At 44.0% G+C, this 19,626-nt stretch overlaps 1 protein-coding gene across 1 annotated transcript in view; it reads right to left on the reverse strand.

Moving 5' to 3' along the window:
- Nucleotides 1–925: 925 nt before the first annotated feature.
- HDGF (heparin binding growth factor) overlaps nt 926–19,626 on the reverse strand; it is a 39,608-nt gene continuing 20,907 nt past the window's right edge. Inside the window, exons 2-7 of the mRNA XM_068253482.1 lie at nt 17,626–17,702; nt 16,535–16,673; nt 15,307–15,360; nt 8,229–8,438; nt 7,423–7,631; nt 926–3,398 (exon numbers count right to left, since the gene is read on the reverse strand). Coding sequence (XP_068109583.1) covers nt 3,395–3,398; nt 7,423–7,631; nt 8,229–8,438; nt 15,307–15,360; nt 16,535–16,673; nt 17,626–17,702 — 693 coding nt within the window. The 3' untranslated portion in view covers nt 926–3,394. The remainder of the gene's footprint in view (nt 3,399–7,422; nt 7,632–8,228; nt 8,439–15,306; nt 15,361–16,534; nt 16,674–17,625; nt 17,703–19,626) is intronic.

The raw sequence follows: 19,626 nt of genomic DNA on the forward strand, positions 1-19,626 counted from the left end.
ATCGCTCTGAAATCTGCTTCAAAAACTTCTAGCGTTTCAGCTCTGCGAGAGGTTTTTGGTGTGCACTGGGCCCAACACACAGTATGCAGTGTGTGTACAGGGCAATGTGTGCATTTACAGTGGCAGTGAGGCACAATTTCATTGTACTGTATGCCTCATTGCACTACTACGGTACTGCGTAATGCGACTTTTTAGCTACTTTGTAGGAGTCCAACCTGTAGCTTAAAAGAAAAGATGGCAGGGACCAAAACACTTTACTGGGCAGGGGATCTTCACCTTTAAAGGGAAGGGCCAAGCAAATAAAAAAAAAAAAGAGTTTCACTTACCTGGGGCTTCTACCAGCCCCATGCAGCCATCCTGTGCCCCCGTAGTCATTCACTGCTGCTCTAGTCCCCCGCTGACAGCTTTCCGACCTTGGAGGTCGGCGGGCCGCATTGCGTAAGTTTTTACGCATTCCCACTAGTGCAGGAACATTAACATACATTTTTACGCATTACCTGTTCAATGCGTAAAAATGTACGCATTGAACCAGTAACGCTAGTCACGTTTCCAGTCACGTTAAGAAATGTTGCGTTGCGGTAACTCACTGCTTGCAGTGCATTACCTCAACGCAGACATGGTGCGACTTTAACGTCGCATTAAAATGCACTGTCCCACTATGAATACAGCCTGAAGCCAGAAACTCACTAGGAGCGATTTTTAATCGCTAGCGATTTGAAAAAGCTCTTGCTAATGCAATGCTATGGGGGATTTTTATAAAATAAAATCGCTCTAGTGGGATCACACCCATGGCATTACATTAGCAATCGCTCCTAGTGGGTTTCTGGCCTAACGCTGAACTGTTTGCTTACTATTCACCACCACCACTACTTAAAAAAAAAAAAAAAAAAAAGAGTTTTGATGAACATGCAGGAACAAGAGACAATTTAATAATAATAATATGTTTATTTGTCCAAAAGAACTGCAGTCTACAGTTTTTAGAACTATACCAAAAGCGAAAATTTCAACAATTGCTTTCATCACAGCTGCAAGAACAAAAAAAATAATAAAATAAGGGCAATGGGTCTCTTTGCATATGTTACAAATGTTATGATTACATCACATAACGAGACAGACAAGGGCAGAAAGACAGCAATCCAGGTAAAGGAAGAAGAAACAAAATGAATATAAAACTACCTATAAAATGAACTAAAAACTTTTCTGGATAGATACTAGCAGATGTTAATCTGATTTTTTTTTTTTTACTGCTTTTTATTTTATTAAAAACATTAGCTACAAAATTATCTTTAAATTCACTTGATGTACAACTGCGATGAAGTGAAGAATCGGTTTGAGTTGCAACCTTCAGTAAGTGGATGCTGGGTGATGAACGATGTTACAACCATTGGGAAAACAGGAGCCAACAACCGAGCAGGAAGAACCGCGAGACCTGAGTCACCAAGAGTGGAAATCTAAAGAAGGCAGCGCTTAAATAAAAGAGGAGCACTAACCGAAGCACAACTATCCTTCCTGAAAAGGTCATTTGTACTTTTAAATATATTCCTCAGAACTAGGTTGAAAGATTTAAGAAATATTCCCTGCAGCTGTGTAAGCTTATAAAAACAGCAGCATATAGAAGTGGACTCTAAACTAAACTCCATGAAATATGGACTGGGCGTGGATTGAAGTACAACTTGTATAATTTATACATTTAAGTCCCAGAAACAGTTGTAAATATAGCAATATGGCAAGCTGCGTACATAAATGTAACCTTCTTGTGTCAGACTAGGCAACTGCAGCAAAATTCCTGATTTAAAAGAAAAAAAAAAAATCACGGTTAATGGAACTAAAGCTGAGCTCCCACCATGAAGTCTAATGCAAAAAGGGAGTGGAACACAGACAGCAGTCTGAAAAGATGCTGCCGATAGCCACACCCCGCTGCTGCACACATTGGCGTTTAGTACAACTCAAGTTATGGTATATGAACAGGTTAGCACCTTTTCATTTATAAAGTAAAAACAAGGACTCGGGTGACCCAAATCTGAAGTAAAATGTACAGTACTTTTAAGATTTTACTGCTTAAACCACTGATTATAGGAGCCTAATAAAACAGTGCATGCGATTTGCTGCCCTTGTTACATTTAATATAAAGTCATTATGGGATAAGTTAAATGCAGGTTCTGAATTTTAGTGTTCTGGCAATCTCATCAGCTGTGAATTTTATGTTGCCATGATTACAGCTAGAATCGCCACACGAGCCTGCAGATTACACCCCTGCATTTGAAATCTGCAGTCAAGTTTGCTCTATCAAACATCACAGACAAAAGCAAGCATACATTTCTCAAGATTGCAAGCCACATCCCCAAGATTCCCATAAGCAAGCACAGGAGAGAGTGGTTTTAAAAAGAAAATTAAGGGAGGAATCAAAAGAACACAAAGTAGGAGTAAGTAAAATATCCAGTTTTAGTTCAAACTTAAAAAGCACAAATACACTTTAGAATCACTGCATTTTCTTCATACAAAAGCAACTGGGATCTAGAAGAAAGAAGGGAGAAAAGCACAATAAAATAGTGGTATTGTCCACCCTGTATATAAAATATTTGTAATGCTAGACTATAAGCCAGGTGCAGAAAGCAGGCAAGTTGCTGCAAAGAAAAAAATTAAACATCTTTGGTGCAGCCAAAGCCAAAGTTTGCGCTGACTGGAAGGCAATGTGTTAATATAAAGTCTCAGATGCAAAAAACTTACAAACTAGGACGCAGGCAATGTGTTAATTAATATCCAGACTCTGATGCAAAACTTACAAACTAGGACGCGGGCAGTCTTTTCAAATTGAGTTTAATTTTTTTTTCTTCCAAATAATTAGAAAGTTGAGGGTTTTCTTTTTTTTTTTTTAAAACATAGTCCAAAATATTTTAAGGGTAAAACATTGATACTAAAAAAAATAAAAAACAAGAGAAATTAGGACAGAAAGCTTAGCATGGATGGTCAGATGCAAAGACAACTTTTCTCAACAGGAAGCGCTGGCATGGCAAAACAGCAAATGAAATTCAGGGCAGGAAGGAAAGCATGTAAAGTCTGGCGCAAAGAAGTTTCCAAACAACAGGGGGCGCCACTGTGGCAAAACAGCAATATGCAAGGGAAGGAAGTTGCAGAGATTTGTAGGATGTGGAAAGGGCACCATCTTGAGGCTTTCAGAGTGAAGTGATTCAGGCCAATATCCCCCGGACCACTAAATGTTGAAGATGCTGCTTTGTCCAATGGTGATGGCAGATGGTTGCATATCAAAGGAGAAGGAAGATGAAGTATATATTTCGTAATTCTTTTCTTCTTAAAGTATTTTTCTTTAAAGCACCCACATCTCCCAGTATAGGAAAAGGTTGTCAGGAATCTGCCCAGTCAGAGTGAAGTCATTTTAGCTGCAAGAAAAAGACAGAAAGGTTAAATGCATAGAAGTAGCAGCAATTCACATAGAACTACAAATATATTAAAATATTCATCTGCCAAACATTGAGTGTATTTTGCTTAAAAAAAAAAATCATATTCAAAAATGTTTCAACAATGTCTAGTGCAGCATTAAATAATAGCAATTATATTTACTAAAACTGTTAAACCTTGAAACCTTGTTACACAGAAAATCATAGTGGAGGCAGAGAATCTGGGGAACAGTAGATCCTTTCTTATGAGCGAGAGCTGTGCAGTGTCATTCACAGAACAATTAGCAACATAACTAGAAATTTCCTCCCCATTCCTACACTGAAGCAGATGCAGGGGCTGCCTGAACGTATAGTACTGCCTCTTAGAGGGAGGAGAAAGAGAACTTGTGTAACCAGAAGAAAAGTCATGGTACCCGAGAAGAAATTTAGAGAACCTGGGATGTGGGTTTATAAAATGTAAAAAAAACAAACACCTTGGCGGATCAGGTAGCCACCATCTCTGCCACTCTGCTTGCCCTCAACTCCCTTTCACTTTCGTGACCTCTGGGGGTCACAACGCTGGAAGAAGCTGCTTGAGCAGGCCATACCCCTTTCCTCTCATACCCTACGTAATAGCGATGACACAGAGGCATGTCATGAGGCAGGGGACATGCCTCTGTGTCCCATCTGCCTACCCCCCCCCGGTTCTCTTTAAAATGGCATCTGGAAATTTATTTGAAATTAATTTCAGGATGTAAGGTCTATAGAGTGCACCATAGTGGCTGCAGCTCTGGCGCTTTGAGTCCACCAGGAGAAAAGTGCAATATAAAGGTTGCGAGTCTTGTCAATGTTTTCATTAGCTGAAAGTCTGTTTTTTAAAGTGTATTCAAACATTAATTGCAATAATTGATTTAATGAGGACATTTAGCATGTTCTGGAGTTTTTCTTTAACCACTTTGTGACAACCTGACTTATAAAAACGTCCTGCTAGAGCCTCTTAATGGCTCCAGGACGTTTTTATAGTCAGTGTTGCTACTGCTGTGCGCGTGCAAATAGTGGAGAGAAAAAGAAAAAAAAAAAACCACCTTTATTTCCAAATACTAAAATACTATATTGTCCCCATACTTTGTTCTGGTTATCACAAGATTTTAATTGTGTCCCTAGTACAAATAGGCAGATAAAATGTGTGGGCTTTATGCACAGTAGCAGGGTTATTAAAACTATAGGGGATGAAATTGGAGAAAGTGCATTTTTCCCTTTTCCCCCTTTAACCACTTGCCGACCAGGGGATTTTTCAATGATCGGTGCTGCGTGGGCTCTACAGCCCGCAGCACCGATCAGGAGTGCAGCAGGGCGATCAGACTACCCCAGCAGGGATGTCCTGCTGGGGGGGTCTGATCGCTGCTGGCTGCATTTGCTTAGCGGGGGCTCTTCAAAGCCCCCCTCCGCAGCGTTCTCCGCCGTCTCGCCGCTGCCTCCCTCTCTTTCCCCCTGTGAGCTGCACAGGACGGATTTCCGTCCTGCGCATTGAAGGATAGGCTTCAGCCTATCATATGCCGGCGATCCCCGGCCACTCAGAGGCCGGGGATCACCGATCTGCCTTACGGCGCTGCTGGCCGGGGATCGCCGGCATATGATGTAAACAGCGGGGATTTCTTCCCCCGCCTGTTTACATTTTGCCGGCGAGCCACGATCGGCGGCTCTCCGGCTGTTCACGGAGACACCCTCCGTGAACGGACATGGAAACCCGCAGACGACCAGTTTACGTCAATCGGCGTTAGCTGGTCGTCAAGATGTTAAAATGCATAGAAAATAAAGTAAAGTAAAACAAATATTAACCCCAAAAAGCCCAATTGGTGGTGAAAAAAAAACCAAAAACCAACAAGATATAGATCATTTCATTGTGAATAGTGGCGATTACCGTATATACTCGCAAGCATGCCGACCCGCATATAAGCAGACCCCCAACTTTTTCCTGAAAAACCCTCATAAGCCGGGGGTAGGAAATGCTGGCCGTGTGATCCCCCCCCCCCCAGTGTGTCCCAGTATAGCTAGTATAGTGCCCGGTACAGCTAGTATAGTGCCCGGTACAGCTAGTATAGTGCTCAGTATAGCTAGTATAGTGCTCGCTATAGCTAGTATGGGTGTTTTGTTAAACGAGTTAGGGGGAAGCCTCCGGATCCTATCAAGTCTTCCCCCTGTCCTGCTGTGTCCCACGGCGGTCTCGCTGCAGCCCACAGAATGCACAGCTGACAGTGTCAGGTTTTGCTATATTTACCTTCTCTGGCTCCAGCAGGGGTGCTGCTGCGGCTCTCCGCTCAGAAATAGGTGGAAATAGCCAATATGTCGGGTCCGCTCTACTATGCAGGCAACTTGCGCCTGCGCAGTAGAGTGTACCGACAGATCGGCTATTTCCGACCGGAGAGCCACTACTACACCTGCACTGGAAAGGTAAATATTTACATCCCTGCTGTTCGAAGGGGCACAGCGAGACTGCTGTGGGACACAGGAGGATGGGGGAAGCCTCGATCGGACCCAGAGGCTTCCTCCTACTGAGAGTACCCCAAAGGGGATTGTTTTTAGTTACAGATTCTCTTTACATGGAACTTTAACAGAGGGGAAAAAAAAAAAAAAAGTTTCACTTACCTGGGACATTACCCCAGCCCCCTGCAGATGTCCTGTGCCGCGTCACCTCAAACCAATCCTCCGGTTCCCCGCAGGCAGCTAGCCCTGGCCGCGCGCCTACTTAATCGTGCTCCCAGGCACACATACTGCCACGGCAGCGCAATCAAGTACACGGGTGGCCAGAGCCGCGGAGGTGCACTGGCCGGTTTCCAAAATTTACACTAGCTGCCTGCAAGGGACCGGAGGACTGGTTTGAGACTGAACGGGCACAGGACATCCGCAGGGGGCAAAGGGAAGCCCCAGGCAAGTGAAACTTTTGTTTGTTTGTTCCCTTTAAAGAGAGCCTGAATGATTCAGTCCCCCGAAGTGCGACGATGTAAATATTTACCTCTCCGCAATCCTGCACAGGCATACTAGCGATTTTCGTTCGGGTAAGGCGGAAAGAGCCAAACCCAATCGATCTGCTCTATTGCACAGGCAAAAGTACTTTGCGCCAGCACAGTGGAGCTAATACGAACGGGTTTCGGACATTCCCACCTAGCCCGAAGGAAGAGCCGCTACTGCGCATGCGCTGGATCCCGGCGAGGTAAATATATCAAGCCTTGTCAGGGGAGGATTGCAGGAGGATTCAGGGGAGACGGCGCTGGATTTCCTGCAGCTACAGGGGCCCTAATACAGGGTCTCTTTAAGGGACATTTTAGGGTACAGAAATAAGTAAATTTGCAGTGCATTTTAGGGCAGAGATACACTGCAAAGCGCTTTTTGATCAGTTTTCGTTTTTAAAAACACGCTTCCATTGACTTGCATTAAAACTGCAGCAAAATTGCCACATTGGGCTCTATTCACAAAACTTCATACAGGACTTATTACATAAAATTTATAAAAAATAACCTTTCAGCACATTTACAAGCAAAATAATCACTCAAACAAAGTTCCTGATTAACTTCATTTCAGTATTATTTTTCTTACCTTAATTATATTTTTGCTCTTTAGGAGCTTAGAAATGTAACATAGATAAGGTGAAAGCAGAGGAAAAAGCTATAAATCATGCCCAATGTTTCACAAAATAGTGTTTGTGGCAAGTTTAAGTCAAGTCAATGGGAGTGCGTTTTTAAACATGAAAAAGGCTCAAAAAGCGCACTGCAGTGTGCGTCTGCCCTTTTTCTGGGGCCCTGGCCATCTTATTTCATTACACAAGTTTTTAAAGCCAATTACATCACTACATATAAGTAATATAGGGCCCTAGATCTAGAATATATGTAGCGCTACGACAACTAGTCAAGTAATATACAGAAGGAATGGAGTCACACAGGAGGGAGCACAGCAGCAAAGTGAGTGCACTCCGTTGCCAACAAACCATGTACATCTTTTCTTTGTAGCAAAAGTCATCAATGCTGCTCACCTCGCCTCCTGTTCACTGGGTTTTTCACCTTCTACAACTGCCTTGTCCTCTGGTTTCTCCTCTGCTTTTAAATCCTCTGTCTTGGGTGCCTCACTGCTTTCTTCTTTGTTTGCTTCCGGCGTCTGCTTTTCTGCTTCTGTTGCAGATTCCTTATTCTCAGTTTTCTCTGCTTCCAGGTCATCATCTCCTTTAGCCCTCTTGGGGGAACTCTGTAGGGCAAGAGGCAATAAACATGAGTATACACGAGTAGGTGCACACCATAAAGTCCTGGCAATGGTACATACTGGGATGGTTAATGAGATGCAAATACTTCCGTGTTGATACAGGATTATGCAAATGTTCTATGCAAATTTATGCAGCTTGAAAATTCATTATTTCCATAATTCTGCATCAACTCAGAACTATTTGCATCACATTTACCATTCCTAGTAAATACTTCTATCAAACCTAGGATCAGTCTAAATTTAGAGTGCTTAAAGGGAACCTTAACTAAAAAAAAAATAAAAAAAAATAAATAAAAAAAAAAAAAAAATACATGAGTTTCACTTACCTGGGGCATCTACCAGCCCCCTGCAACCACCCTGTGCCCTCGCAGTCACTCATGGCTCCTACGGTCCCCCGCTGCCAGCTAGTTTTGTTTTTGCCGACTGGGAGTCGGCCGGCTGCCATGCATACATTTTTACGCATTTCCGCTGGTACAGAAAGCTATCGTGGACATTAAGTACATTTTTACGCGTTACAAGGGCAATGGGTAAATTGTTATGCATTGCAAAATTCATACGAAGCCCAGACTCCAGTCTCCTTACCTCTGCAGCATCTTCTGCTTTCCTCTTAGTTCCAGCCTTATCACCCTTCTCCTTGGACTGCTCATCAATAACTAATTTCCCTTCCTCATCACTGCTGCCATCGGCGTGCCCCTTTTTATCACCATCGCCATCAGACTTCTCTTCATCCTCATCCTCTTCCTCCTCCTCTTCATCGGCATCAGCTTCTTCTGATTTCTTCTTTGGGGTAGGCTACAGAAAATAAAAAAAGTGAAAATGCTTCCCCCTTTTGATCGTAACCAGATAAAGCTAGTTCTACATGAATACAACACTGATATACAGTATAAACACAATGCTAACACAGGAACGGTGGCTCCTATATCATGAACACTAAAGTGAACAAAACCAAAACCCAACAAGCTCTTGTCAGATATGTTCAAAAGGTCCCTGAACAGCAATGGAGGGTAGAGGGAGGACTTAGGAAGCCTCTATCTAGGGAAGGGTGTTTTTTTTTTAAATATTTGCCCCGGGTTGACTTTAGAGCGACCTGAGCCCTCTTATGTAAAAATAAAAAACTAACCTCTGCCTAAGGGAGGTTTGTAAATGTGTGCTGTGTCCGTACAAAAATCCTTGGAGTTCCAAATTTATGATTCCACCATCTCCTCTAATTTACATATAACAATCTTATTGATTATAAGTATGTGCCATAAAAAGGCATTTCACCACTGCCAAAGCTTAGGAATTTTAAAGCCATGTTAAAGCGGTATAAAACCCAGACATAATATTCAATAAAAACTTGTTTTCCTACTTTTTATATGCCATACGGTTATCTTTGCTTTTGTGCATAAGCATTATGATTAATTGTATCAAGTGAGGAATGCAAGCAAACCCTTCTCTGACACTGCGGAGTCTCCTGAAGACAGTGAGACAATCAAAGCATTTGTGCTGATGAATAAACCAGTTATGAATAAAATGCAAAGTCAGCTTTCAGAGCAAAAGAAGTGTACTTTGGGAACGTATAATTTCTAAATGAATACAAGTATTATTCATTTAGAAATGATAAGTTCCCAAAGTACACTTTTTTTGCTCTGAAAGCTGACTTTGCATTTTTATTCATAACTGGTTTATTCATCAGCACAAATGCTTTCGGACTGTCTCACTGTCTTCAGGAGACCCAACAGTGTTAGAGAAGGGCTTGTTTACATTCCTCACTTGATACAATAAAACACAAGATAACATTTTTTCAAGTTTGGATTAGTCCAGCTTTCCCTGCAGGGGGCTTCTAATGCTAGGAATGCACGGTACGTTTTGTACCGTGTAATCGAGCCGCTGATGGTTCGATTGATAAAATCCGACGTGCCCTATCACCCGCCGGATCGATTCCCTGCCCGATACCACGGGCAGGACAACAGAAGAAAACAAAGAGAAGATAAGAAGCGCCCACGAGGACGAGCGGGAATCGATCCAGGCGCCCACAGAGATGAGCCGGAATCGATCCAGCAGCTTGATTACACGGTACAAAACGTGCCGTGTATTCCTAGCATTAGGCCTGTGTTTAACCCTTTGAATGGGGTTCTAGAGGAGGGGAAAAAAAAAAAAATCTATTAGCGCAAAGAAGAAATGCTGGGTTTCATTCCGCTTTAAGATGGCACCTGCTTTTTGGAACAAAAAGCTACTGACCAGGAAGCCGACACTCTACCCTGTCAGCTATCCTGGCCTGTCATTGTCCCAGCATGTCGTCTGTATAACAGGATTCACCAGAGCACCATATCAGCTGTATTCCAACGTGTAGCCCTGCCTCCTTGCAGAAAAAGGCCTCTACCTTTTCTAAATCTGATATAGAAAAGTCCAGGACCATTTTCTACAGGGGGGGCAGATCTGTGCACTGAAACCCAGCTGATATGGGGTTTCAGTAAATCCTATTAAACAGGCAACATGTTGGGACATTCCAACTTTGGGACAACGTTGGGACCTTCTAACAAAACTAGCCCTTGGTAAGAGTACTTGTAGAGGGTGAAGACAGGAACAAAAAACATTGATCGGGCCTGAAAGAAAACCCATCCCGGGGGGGGGGGGAATGGACACTTCATCGGGAGGGGGAAGCCGCTGGATCCAATGGACGCTTTCCCCATCCTCTGTCCCACTGTGGTCTCGTTGGGCTGCCCCGAATGGCAGCCATGTAAATATTTACCTTCCCGGCTCCAGCGCAGAAGCGGCTCGGGATCAGGCAGAAATAGCCGATCCCAGTCGGACCCGCTCTACTGCGCAGACGCAAGTCACTTGCGCAGTAGTGCGGACCTGGCTGGGATTGGCCATTTTGGCCTCATCCGAGCCAAGAGCCGCTACTGCGCCGGGCAAGGTAAATATTGCAGGCGTTACTGTGCCTGCGCCACAGCCTGACAACATGTGGGCTGTGGCTTCAGAGGGGCCCGGTGAGATCACAGTGGGACAGAGAAGGATGGGGAAAGCCTCAATCGGATCCAGATGCTTCCCCCTCTTGAGGCAAGTACCCCCAGGGGGAGTCTCTTAAGCAATCTAAAGGTGCCCATACATCAAGAGATTGTAGGCATTCGACAGAAATTAATCTCTAACCGAATTTGATTAGAGTATCTAAAGCAGAGGGACACCAAGAGCCCCAATAGTGTAATTCGTCTTGGGGACAACAAAATAAATGAGAAGTTGAAATTATAAAAGCACATACTCACCCATCATGAAATAAGTCTTCTGGACAAAGGCCTATCATTCTGTCCAACCAATTCAGTCAATATGTTCGAATTATTTTCAGATCTTAACTCATATATCAGAAAACTCACTCTCAAACGCCACTTTGCGATTAAGAGAAATCAGACACTTCTCTCCTCTGTACCCCTCATCATTACTGCCAACGACTCAATTGCCATCACTACATCTGATCCCAATGAGATACATTTGGAAACATTCATCACCACCCAACTGAAAGGACAGTCCCGATTCTATCCTACAGCCTCTAAGGGCCATTACATTGAAACGTTTTATTCCCTCATTATGGATGATCTGCGTACCCTGCAAACACAAACTCACACCACAAAACCAAACCTTACCCCCAACGAACATACAGCTCTTAAAACACTACTCCGAAACCCCAATCTGGTCATCAAACCTGCGGACAAGGGCGGTGGTATAGTTATTCTCAATAAATCTGATTATCTTGACGAATCCCTCAGACTTCTTAATGATCGCAACCACTACAACCGACTCACTTCCGACCCCACAACAGCCCTTAACAATATTCTCAAACAGTTCATCAATCAGGCCTTCTTCCAGAACATCATTACAAAAAACGAACGCAATTTCATCATTAACCAACACCCCGCTACCCCCTTTTTCTATCATCTACCTAAAATCCACAAACAGCTACATAAACCGCCCGGAAGACCCATCATTTCCGGCATTAATTCCATGACCAGTAATCTCTCCCGGTTTATTGATAAACATCTACAGCCACTTGTCATCAACCTCCCATCCTATTTAAAAGACTCTTACCACCTCACACAACTATTATCCCAGATCACCTGGTCCTCTGAATACAGTTGGTTAACCTGTGACATTACATCCTTATATACAAATATTCCACATCAATTCGGCCTTTCTGCTATTCAATACTATCTCACCACTATTCCCAATATGCCCCCCTTACAACAACAGTTCCTTCTGCAGTGCATTGAGTTCATTTTGTACAACAACATTTTCACATTTAACCTCCCTGGCGGTAAGCCCGTGCTGAGCACGGGCTATGCCGCGCAGGGGGATTTCTCAGGCCCTGCTGGGCCGATTTGTTCACTTTTTGTTTTGCAACACGCAGCTAGCACTTTGCTAGCTGCGTGTGCAGTCTGATCGCCGCCGCTCCGCACCGATTAGGTGCCTCCGCTCGCCGCGCCGCCCCCCCCCCCCCCCCAGACCCCGTGCGCTGCCTGGCCAATCAGTGCCAGGCAGCGCTAAGGGGTAGGCCGGGACTCCCAATGACGTCACGACGTCGATGACGTCGGTGACGTCATGCCGCCCGTCGCCATGGCGACGGGGAAAGCCCTCCAGGAGATCCCGTTCTTTGAACGGGATCTCCTGATCTCCGATCGCCGGAGGCGATCGGAGGGGCTGGGGGGATGCCGCTGAGCTGCGGCTATCATGTAGCGAGACTTTGACTCGCTACATGAAAAGAAAAAAAAAAAAAGAAAAAAAAGAGTTTGCTGCCCCCTGGCGGATGTTTTGCAAACCGCCAGGAGGGTTAATGACTGTATTTATCATCAGGTTAGCGGTACAGCTATGGGGAGCTCCTTTGCACCCTCGTACACTAACCTGACCATGGGATTAATTGAAACAACATTACTCAGCAATGATCACCCGTTCAAAAACAATATAATCCTATATAAACGCTATATTGATGATCTATTTTTCATTTGGAAGGGTGATACCACCCTCATTCCTTATTTCATATTATTCCTCAACTGTAACAAAGCCCGACTCAATTTTACTGCCCAACACCACCCTACCACAATCAACTACCTCGACCTTACTATTTCCATAGTTAACAACTCCATACAAACCAAAACATACTTCAAAACAGTAGACTCCAATAATTTCATTCATTTCAGCAGTTTTCACCACCGCCCTTGGACCCAGAATACCCCATATAGCCAGTTTAAAAGGATTTTTAGAAACTGTTCCGATATCAATGACTACAATTCTCAATCCGATATTCTTGCAAAAAAATTCTCTGAGAGAAAATACCCCAAGAAGCTGATCCGCGATGCACGGCATAAGGCCAAAATCCAACCATCCACTACAAAAACCATCTCCAATCCTACCACTGACAATAACCCTCAATCTAGATTCATCACAAAATACTGCAAAGAACACTCAATCATTAGATCTATTTTACATAATCGCTGGGAAATCCTGCTCCAGGACCCCTACCTTAAACCCCTATTACCTACCCGACCGCAAATCACCTATAGGAGAGCACCCAACCTCCGTGGCCTGTTAGCTCCCAGTAAACTTCGCAACCATCCTCCCTCCGCCTCTTCCAGTACACTTCCCCCCGGCTCCTGGGCCTGTAACCACACCCGCTGTTTAGCCTGTCCTTTCATTACCAACACAGTCAGCTTTAGTTCTCACACCACAGGTACTCAATACCAAATAAAAAAACATATTTCATGCCATTCCAAATTTATCATCTATCTCATTTCCTGTTCTTGCCGTCTCCAGTATATTGGCAGAACCACACAAGAAGCCCGTAGTAGGATAGGACAACACAAAAGGAATATCCTCAAACACTTCCCTTTGCACAGTGTCTCACGTCACTTTCACCACGCACACGACGGCACCCCTGACACCTTCACCATCACTCTCATTGATCAGATCAACGACAGTGCCCCGGCGGCCTCTGTTACCCTAAAAAAACTGGAAATGTATTGGATACAGACCCTCAGGACTTTGGTTCCTGAGGGTCTTAATGAAGTACTAGAAAAAATACATTAAGCACTTTACCTAATCCGTTCAGTCTTTTAATAGTCCTCTCTTTTATCCTTCTAATAATGTATATGTTTATTCTAATTTTATGATATACAACTTTTATTTTGATTTTTATACATTTTATGCATTTTACATGTCTTTCTACCATTTTTATGTTGAATACTGGTATATTTGTTTGTATTTATCATTGGTCTTACTCTGATTCAGTACAATGCAACTTTTTACACCCCCCCCTTATCCATTCTAAAGTGGTCAAGCATACCTTTGAGACTTCCATCAGTTCGAAACTAATTTTTCTAGCCGTTCCTTTTTTTTTTTTTCAACTTTATTTACAAAATTTACAAAGTTTACACACATGATGGCCCCGCCCCTCTATGACACACTTCCGCCCGGAAGTACTCTCACATTCCTCATACTGATCCATGCTACTTAATGAACTCAGGTGTCCTCTGGCATTACAGAGGCGCCGAGCTCGCTGATATAATACAGATGGTAAGTCTGCCTTCTCCTTATACTCTTGTTTACTTGCTGCCTAAAACACCCCACCTGTTTTTTAGCCATTCCAACACCCTCTGTTCCTCCTCCTCCTCCTCTAGACCATGTCAACCCTTTCTCCCAATTTCACCCACCATTCACTGTTCTGTATGATGTCCACAACAACCGGCAGCAAACCCAGCCAATTTTTTACTTTATGTATTTACATATTTGTTTGTATTTATCATTGGTCTTACTCTGTTTAGCACAATGCACCTTTAACATTCCCCCTACCCATTCTATAGCTGTCAAGCATACCTATGAGACTACTATCAGTCTGAAACTAATATTTATAACCCGCGCACAACTTGTCACTAAAATGTAATGCAAAATGTAAATTTACGTATTCATATCAGCACTTTGACGATTTTATGCCTCTGGTTGTCTGTTTGTGTATTTTCTGCAGCTGTGACTCCTACTGTATTTTGCCTGAGGAAGCGGGATGTATGGCCCGTGAAACGCGTTGCATTGTTTTTTGGAGTTCCGAATAAATTGTTGACTGTCTGAATCGCAGTCCTTGCCTGTGTCTGTTTGGAGGGGGTAAGACCACCGCTGCCTCCTCTGTTTAACCAGTTGGTTTTTTAAGTTCATTTAATTACCTTTTATTCTTTTGGCGCCTCTGTATCTTGTACACTGATTAGAGTATCTGTTAGTCGAAACTGCCCATATACTGTAGGCTGATTCCTGTCCCATTATAGCATGAAATCGTAGAACAATTTCATTGCTCGTTCCGAAATTGGCCGTCGTACACATAATCAACCAACTTCAGCCCGACATCTTGCACCAGGCGCAATCGACTAATGCGACCAATGTTGGCTGGAAATTGGTCATTATGTCAATTAGTCCTACACTTGGAAGCACCGATTTTCAACCAATTTGATTATAATATTTGGTTGGTCAATCGGCCGCCAAATTCGCCTGATGTATGGGCACATGTAAGAGTGATGTGCAGGTACTCTGCAGGAGAATGAGGGAATTCTTCCTTTATTACACATTCTTCATGCATGGGTGACAGACAACACCTATACCAGGCGGCTGCATGTGCTGTAGGCAATATACATATAAAAAGTGTAAATACCTTTTCTTCGTCCTTTGCACCCTTTGCTTTTGCACCTTTCTTCCGGGAAGTAGGCTAAAAGATAGTGTACACATTAGTGGGGCAATGCACAAGATTGGGGGTCATTAGGTGCCCCCACACAAAATCATGTACAAGCCTGAAATTACAAGAGCATTGTTGGATGCATTCTACAGGTCTGTTTTCACTGGCTGTTCACAAGCTGTGAAACAGTTTCTGCCCCACACTATAAATTCTCTTGTGAACAGAGTTGAGAGGACTTTCAACTTTCCTGAGCAGCGCCCCCCCTCCCCCCAAAAAAGACACTGGAGAACTAACAGCTGGGGAGGGAATTATACCACAATACAAGTCACCAAGATGGACATGCCTGTCATTTATATCGTCCTGAAAATTCCAGCTGCCTTGTAGAATGGTGACTTTCAGTCTTAGGGTACGTACAGACATACGATAACGATCGTTCGTTCTGAACGACGAACGATGTTAAAGGAGGTATCGGCCGATGATCGTTTGAAGAAAGGCTACTTTGAACATCGTTCGTGTACGAACGATCTTGGAACGAGCGTTGCGTGCGCAACATAATGTATAAACTGATTTCAAACACAAGTGTCAAAAAGAACTGTTTGAGCATGTGCAAAGCTTTGAGAACGAACGATCAACGACCGATCGTTGTACAGACATTACTTTTTGAACGATGGTCGTTGGAAAAGATCTGGCAGAATGGATCGTTCTTTACCAACGACATATCTCGTTGGTCGTTGTTTTAATGATCGTTAGTGCACTTTTTACGAACGATCGTCGGGCAATGCCGTCGGTAACGATCGTTTTAAACGACTATAGTCGCATGTCTGTACGCACCCTTATTCACTGGTTATTACATCGGCATCAGCATCAATCCAATCTACATACTTGGTGCACGTGTACAATCTAACAGTTACTTGACTAGAGGTGTATGTTGACAACTAATGTCGCCCATGGGGATCAGGAACTTGATCCCTCAGATTACTTTGTGGCCACGTTCTGTTGGTATACATGACACACGACGGAGCTATATGATAAAGAACTATGATATTGGCCTGTGCTCAGCCAAGATAACTCTGAACTGCAAACAATGGGGCAATATTATTAAATAGGAATGGAGGAATTATCTCTTTGGGAGGAGTTTCATTAGGAAATCTGTTGAGTACATTTATCCTTTGAAGTAAAAAGTGTGAGGCTATGATGAGATTGTTACCTGGTATCCAGATGCTTTCACCGTTGGGTTGTTCTCAATTTCCCAGAGCCCCTCGGTAAATCCTTTCCTCTTGTTTGCCTTTCCAAACTTTTCCTTGGACTCTTCATAGGGAACAAGGTCTTTGCCACCAAGGTATGCTCTGAACAAAGACAGAACAGCTTTTAATCCTCTGTGTGCACATGTATCCTATGTGTACTATCACTACACAATGTTGCCAACATCACATGTACCCCTTAAACCCTAGCTATATCGCTAACTTTTGGAAAACAATGACACCTGGTGAAATTCTGCTTCAAGAAGAAGGATAAATATTATATAATATAAATTGAAGTTTATATACTTAAACTTTTATACGTTGCCGATTTTGTACCCCTGAAAACACAAAAAAGACCCCTGGGTAACCTGAGGTTTGGAACACCATCACAGTAGCTTCTATGCTCTGTATGCCTCTCCATTATCTATGCAGTCAGCTTTTCCCAATATTTCCCTGTACATCACCCCATCTGTGATCTATAGTAAAGTCTAACCACTACTCTTGGCATAACACTTCATGTATGTGCCAACGAAGCAGTGATCACACCTGATCTACCAGTTATTTGTTAGGCTCTGATACAAGGTATAATGTACAACCTTCCTAGTATGCCCAGTACTGTGAACAAACAAGCAGAAGGGTCAACTATTCCTTTAGAAAAACAAATCTGTGATGTAGTGTAATTATTTAATGAGGAGCAATTTGGAGTTTAATACACTTCTATTAAAAAGTATATTTATGGCCACAAACGGCTGTTGCCCAAACTGTTTACTTTGTGATAATTTACTAAAGCTAAATAAAATAAATCCTAGAGCTCCAAATGTATATAATACTCAATCATGATATCATAAGCCCTTCTTGATTCAACTTAATATGCACATACATAGTCCGACCACAGTGATGCAAAGGATGCACCAAAAAAGTGGAACACAATATGGCACCTTTTATGTACACCTCCCCGGCAGAAATTAAAAAAAATATAAATAAATGAGATATAGATATATAGAGATTTGCTCCAAATAAAAAATAGTGCTGTTTACTAAAGCTAGTTAACACTTACGTTTCATGCGTGCCAAAGAAGAAGACTTGGTATTTATTAGCCGCGGACTTAGCAGCTGGATCAGGGATTTCATCAATCTAGAGAGACAAGAGGGAAGGGAAAAAAAAAAAAAGTCATGGTGGTTGCACGGAATAAAAATAGACTACAAATCCAATGGGCTGCAGGCTAATATAACACTGACATGTGAGAGACGGCTAACAGCAACATATTCCAGTCATTAAAGGGATACTGTAGAGGGGTCGGGGAAAATGAGTTGAACTTACCCGGGGCTTCTAATGGTCCCCCACAGACATCCTGTGCCCGCGTAGCCACTCCCCAATGCTCCGGCCCCGCCTCCAGTTCACTTCTGGAATTTCAGACTTTAAAGTCTGAAAACCACTGCGCCTGCATTGCCGTGTCCTCACTCCCGCTGATGGCACCAAGAGCGTACTGCGCAGGCCCAGTATGGTCTGTGCCTGCACCGTGCGCTCCTGGTGACATTAGGGGAAGCGAGGACACGGCAACGCAGGCGCAGTGGTTTTCAGACTTTAAAGTCTGAAATTCCAGAAGTGAACCGGAGGCGGGGCCGGAGCATTGGGGAGTGGCTACGCGGGCTCAGGCTGTCTGTGGGGGACCATTAGAAGCCCCGGGTAACTTCAACTAATTTTCCCCTGACCCCCCTACAGTATCCCTTTAAAGAGACACTGAAGAATTTTTTTTTTTTTATATAATGCATTGGTTGTGTAGTACGGATAATTACGAGAAGATTAGTAGCAAAGAAACTATTCTCATATTTTTAATTTCAGTTATATAGTGTGTTCTATAACATTGCATCATTCTCTAACATGTGCAGTTTACACCAGTGTTTCTCAACACGTGGTTTGCGGACCCCAGGGGGTAAGCAGCCAGGGGGGTGCAAAAACAGGGGAGCATGCCCACACATAGCGGCGGGGAGGGGGTCCACACCCCCCTCCCTCACCTGGGCTCCCCCTGTCAGCGCTTTCCCCCTCCGACACATTAACAGCGGCGGCATGGTGAAAGGAACGTGGACTTACTTCCACGTTCCACGACGGAGATTCTTCTCTGTTAGCGATGCTTCTGCTTCCTGTTTATCAGGAAGTTGCGTAAGGCTCAAAGAAGATCGGACCTCCGGCGTGGAACGCAGAAGTTTGCGTTCCTTTCACCATGCCGCTGTAATGTGTCGGAGGGGGGGGGGGGGGAAGCGCTGATGGGGGGAGCCCAGGTGAGGGAGGCCTCCCCGACGCTATGTGTGGGCATCGCTCCCCTCATGCGCTACGTCCCCCTCCTGGCTATACTTGGGGCACCCACACCTAGCTGTACTTGGGGGGACCTATACATATCTATACTGGAGGCACCCATGCCTGGCTATATTAGGGGCACCCATACCTAGCTGAACTGGGGGCACCTATATCTAGCTATACCTGGGCCACCTATACTTAGCTATACTGAAGGCACCTATACTGGGGGCACCTATACCTAGCTATACTGGGGCCACCTATACCTTGCTATACTGAGGGCACCTATACCTAGTTATACTGGGGCCACCTATACCTTGCTATACTGGGGCCACCTATACCTTGCTATACTGGGGCCACCTATACTGGGGGCACCTATACCTAGCTATACTGGGGCCACCTATACCTTGCTATACTGAGGGCACCTATACCTAGTTGTACTGGGGGCACCTATTCCTAGCTATACTGGGGCCACCCATACAGCTAGCTATACTGAGGGCACCTATCCTGGGGGGGCACTTATACCTAGCTGTACTGGCGGCACCTATACCTAGCAATACTGGGGGCACCCATAGCTGGCTATACTGGGGGGCACCCATACCTAGATGTACTGGGGCACCCATGCCTTGCTATACTGGGGGCACCCATGCCTAGCTATACTGAGGACACCTATACCTAGATATACTGTGGGCACCCATGCTTGGCTATACTGGGGGCACCTATACTGGAGCAGGCACCTATACCTCGCTATCTATACTGGGGGCAC

Source organism: Hyperolius riggenbachi, chromosome 9 (genome assembly GCF_040937935.1).
Source record: "Hyperolius riggenbachi isolate aHypRig1 chromosome 9, aHypRig1.pri, whole genome shotgun sequence".
Taxonomy (NCBI): domain Eukaryota; kingdom Metazoa; phylum Chordata; class Amphibia; order Anura; family Hyperoliidae; genus Hyperolius; species Hyperolius riggenbachi.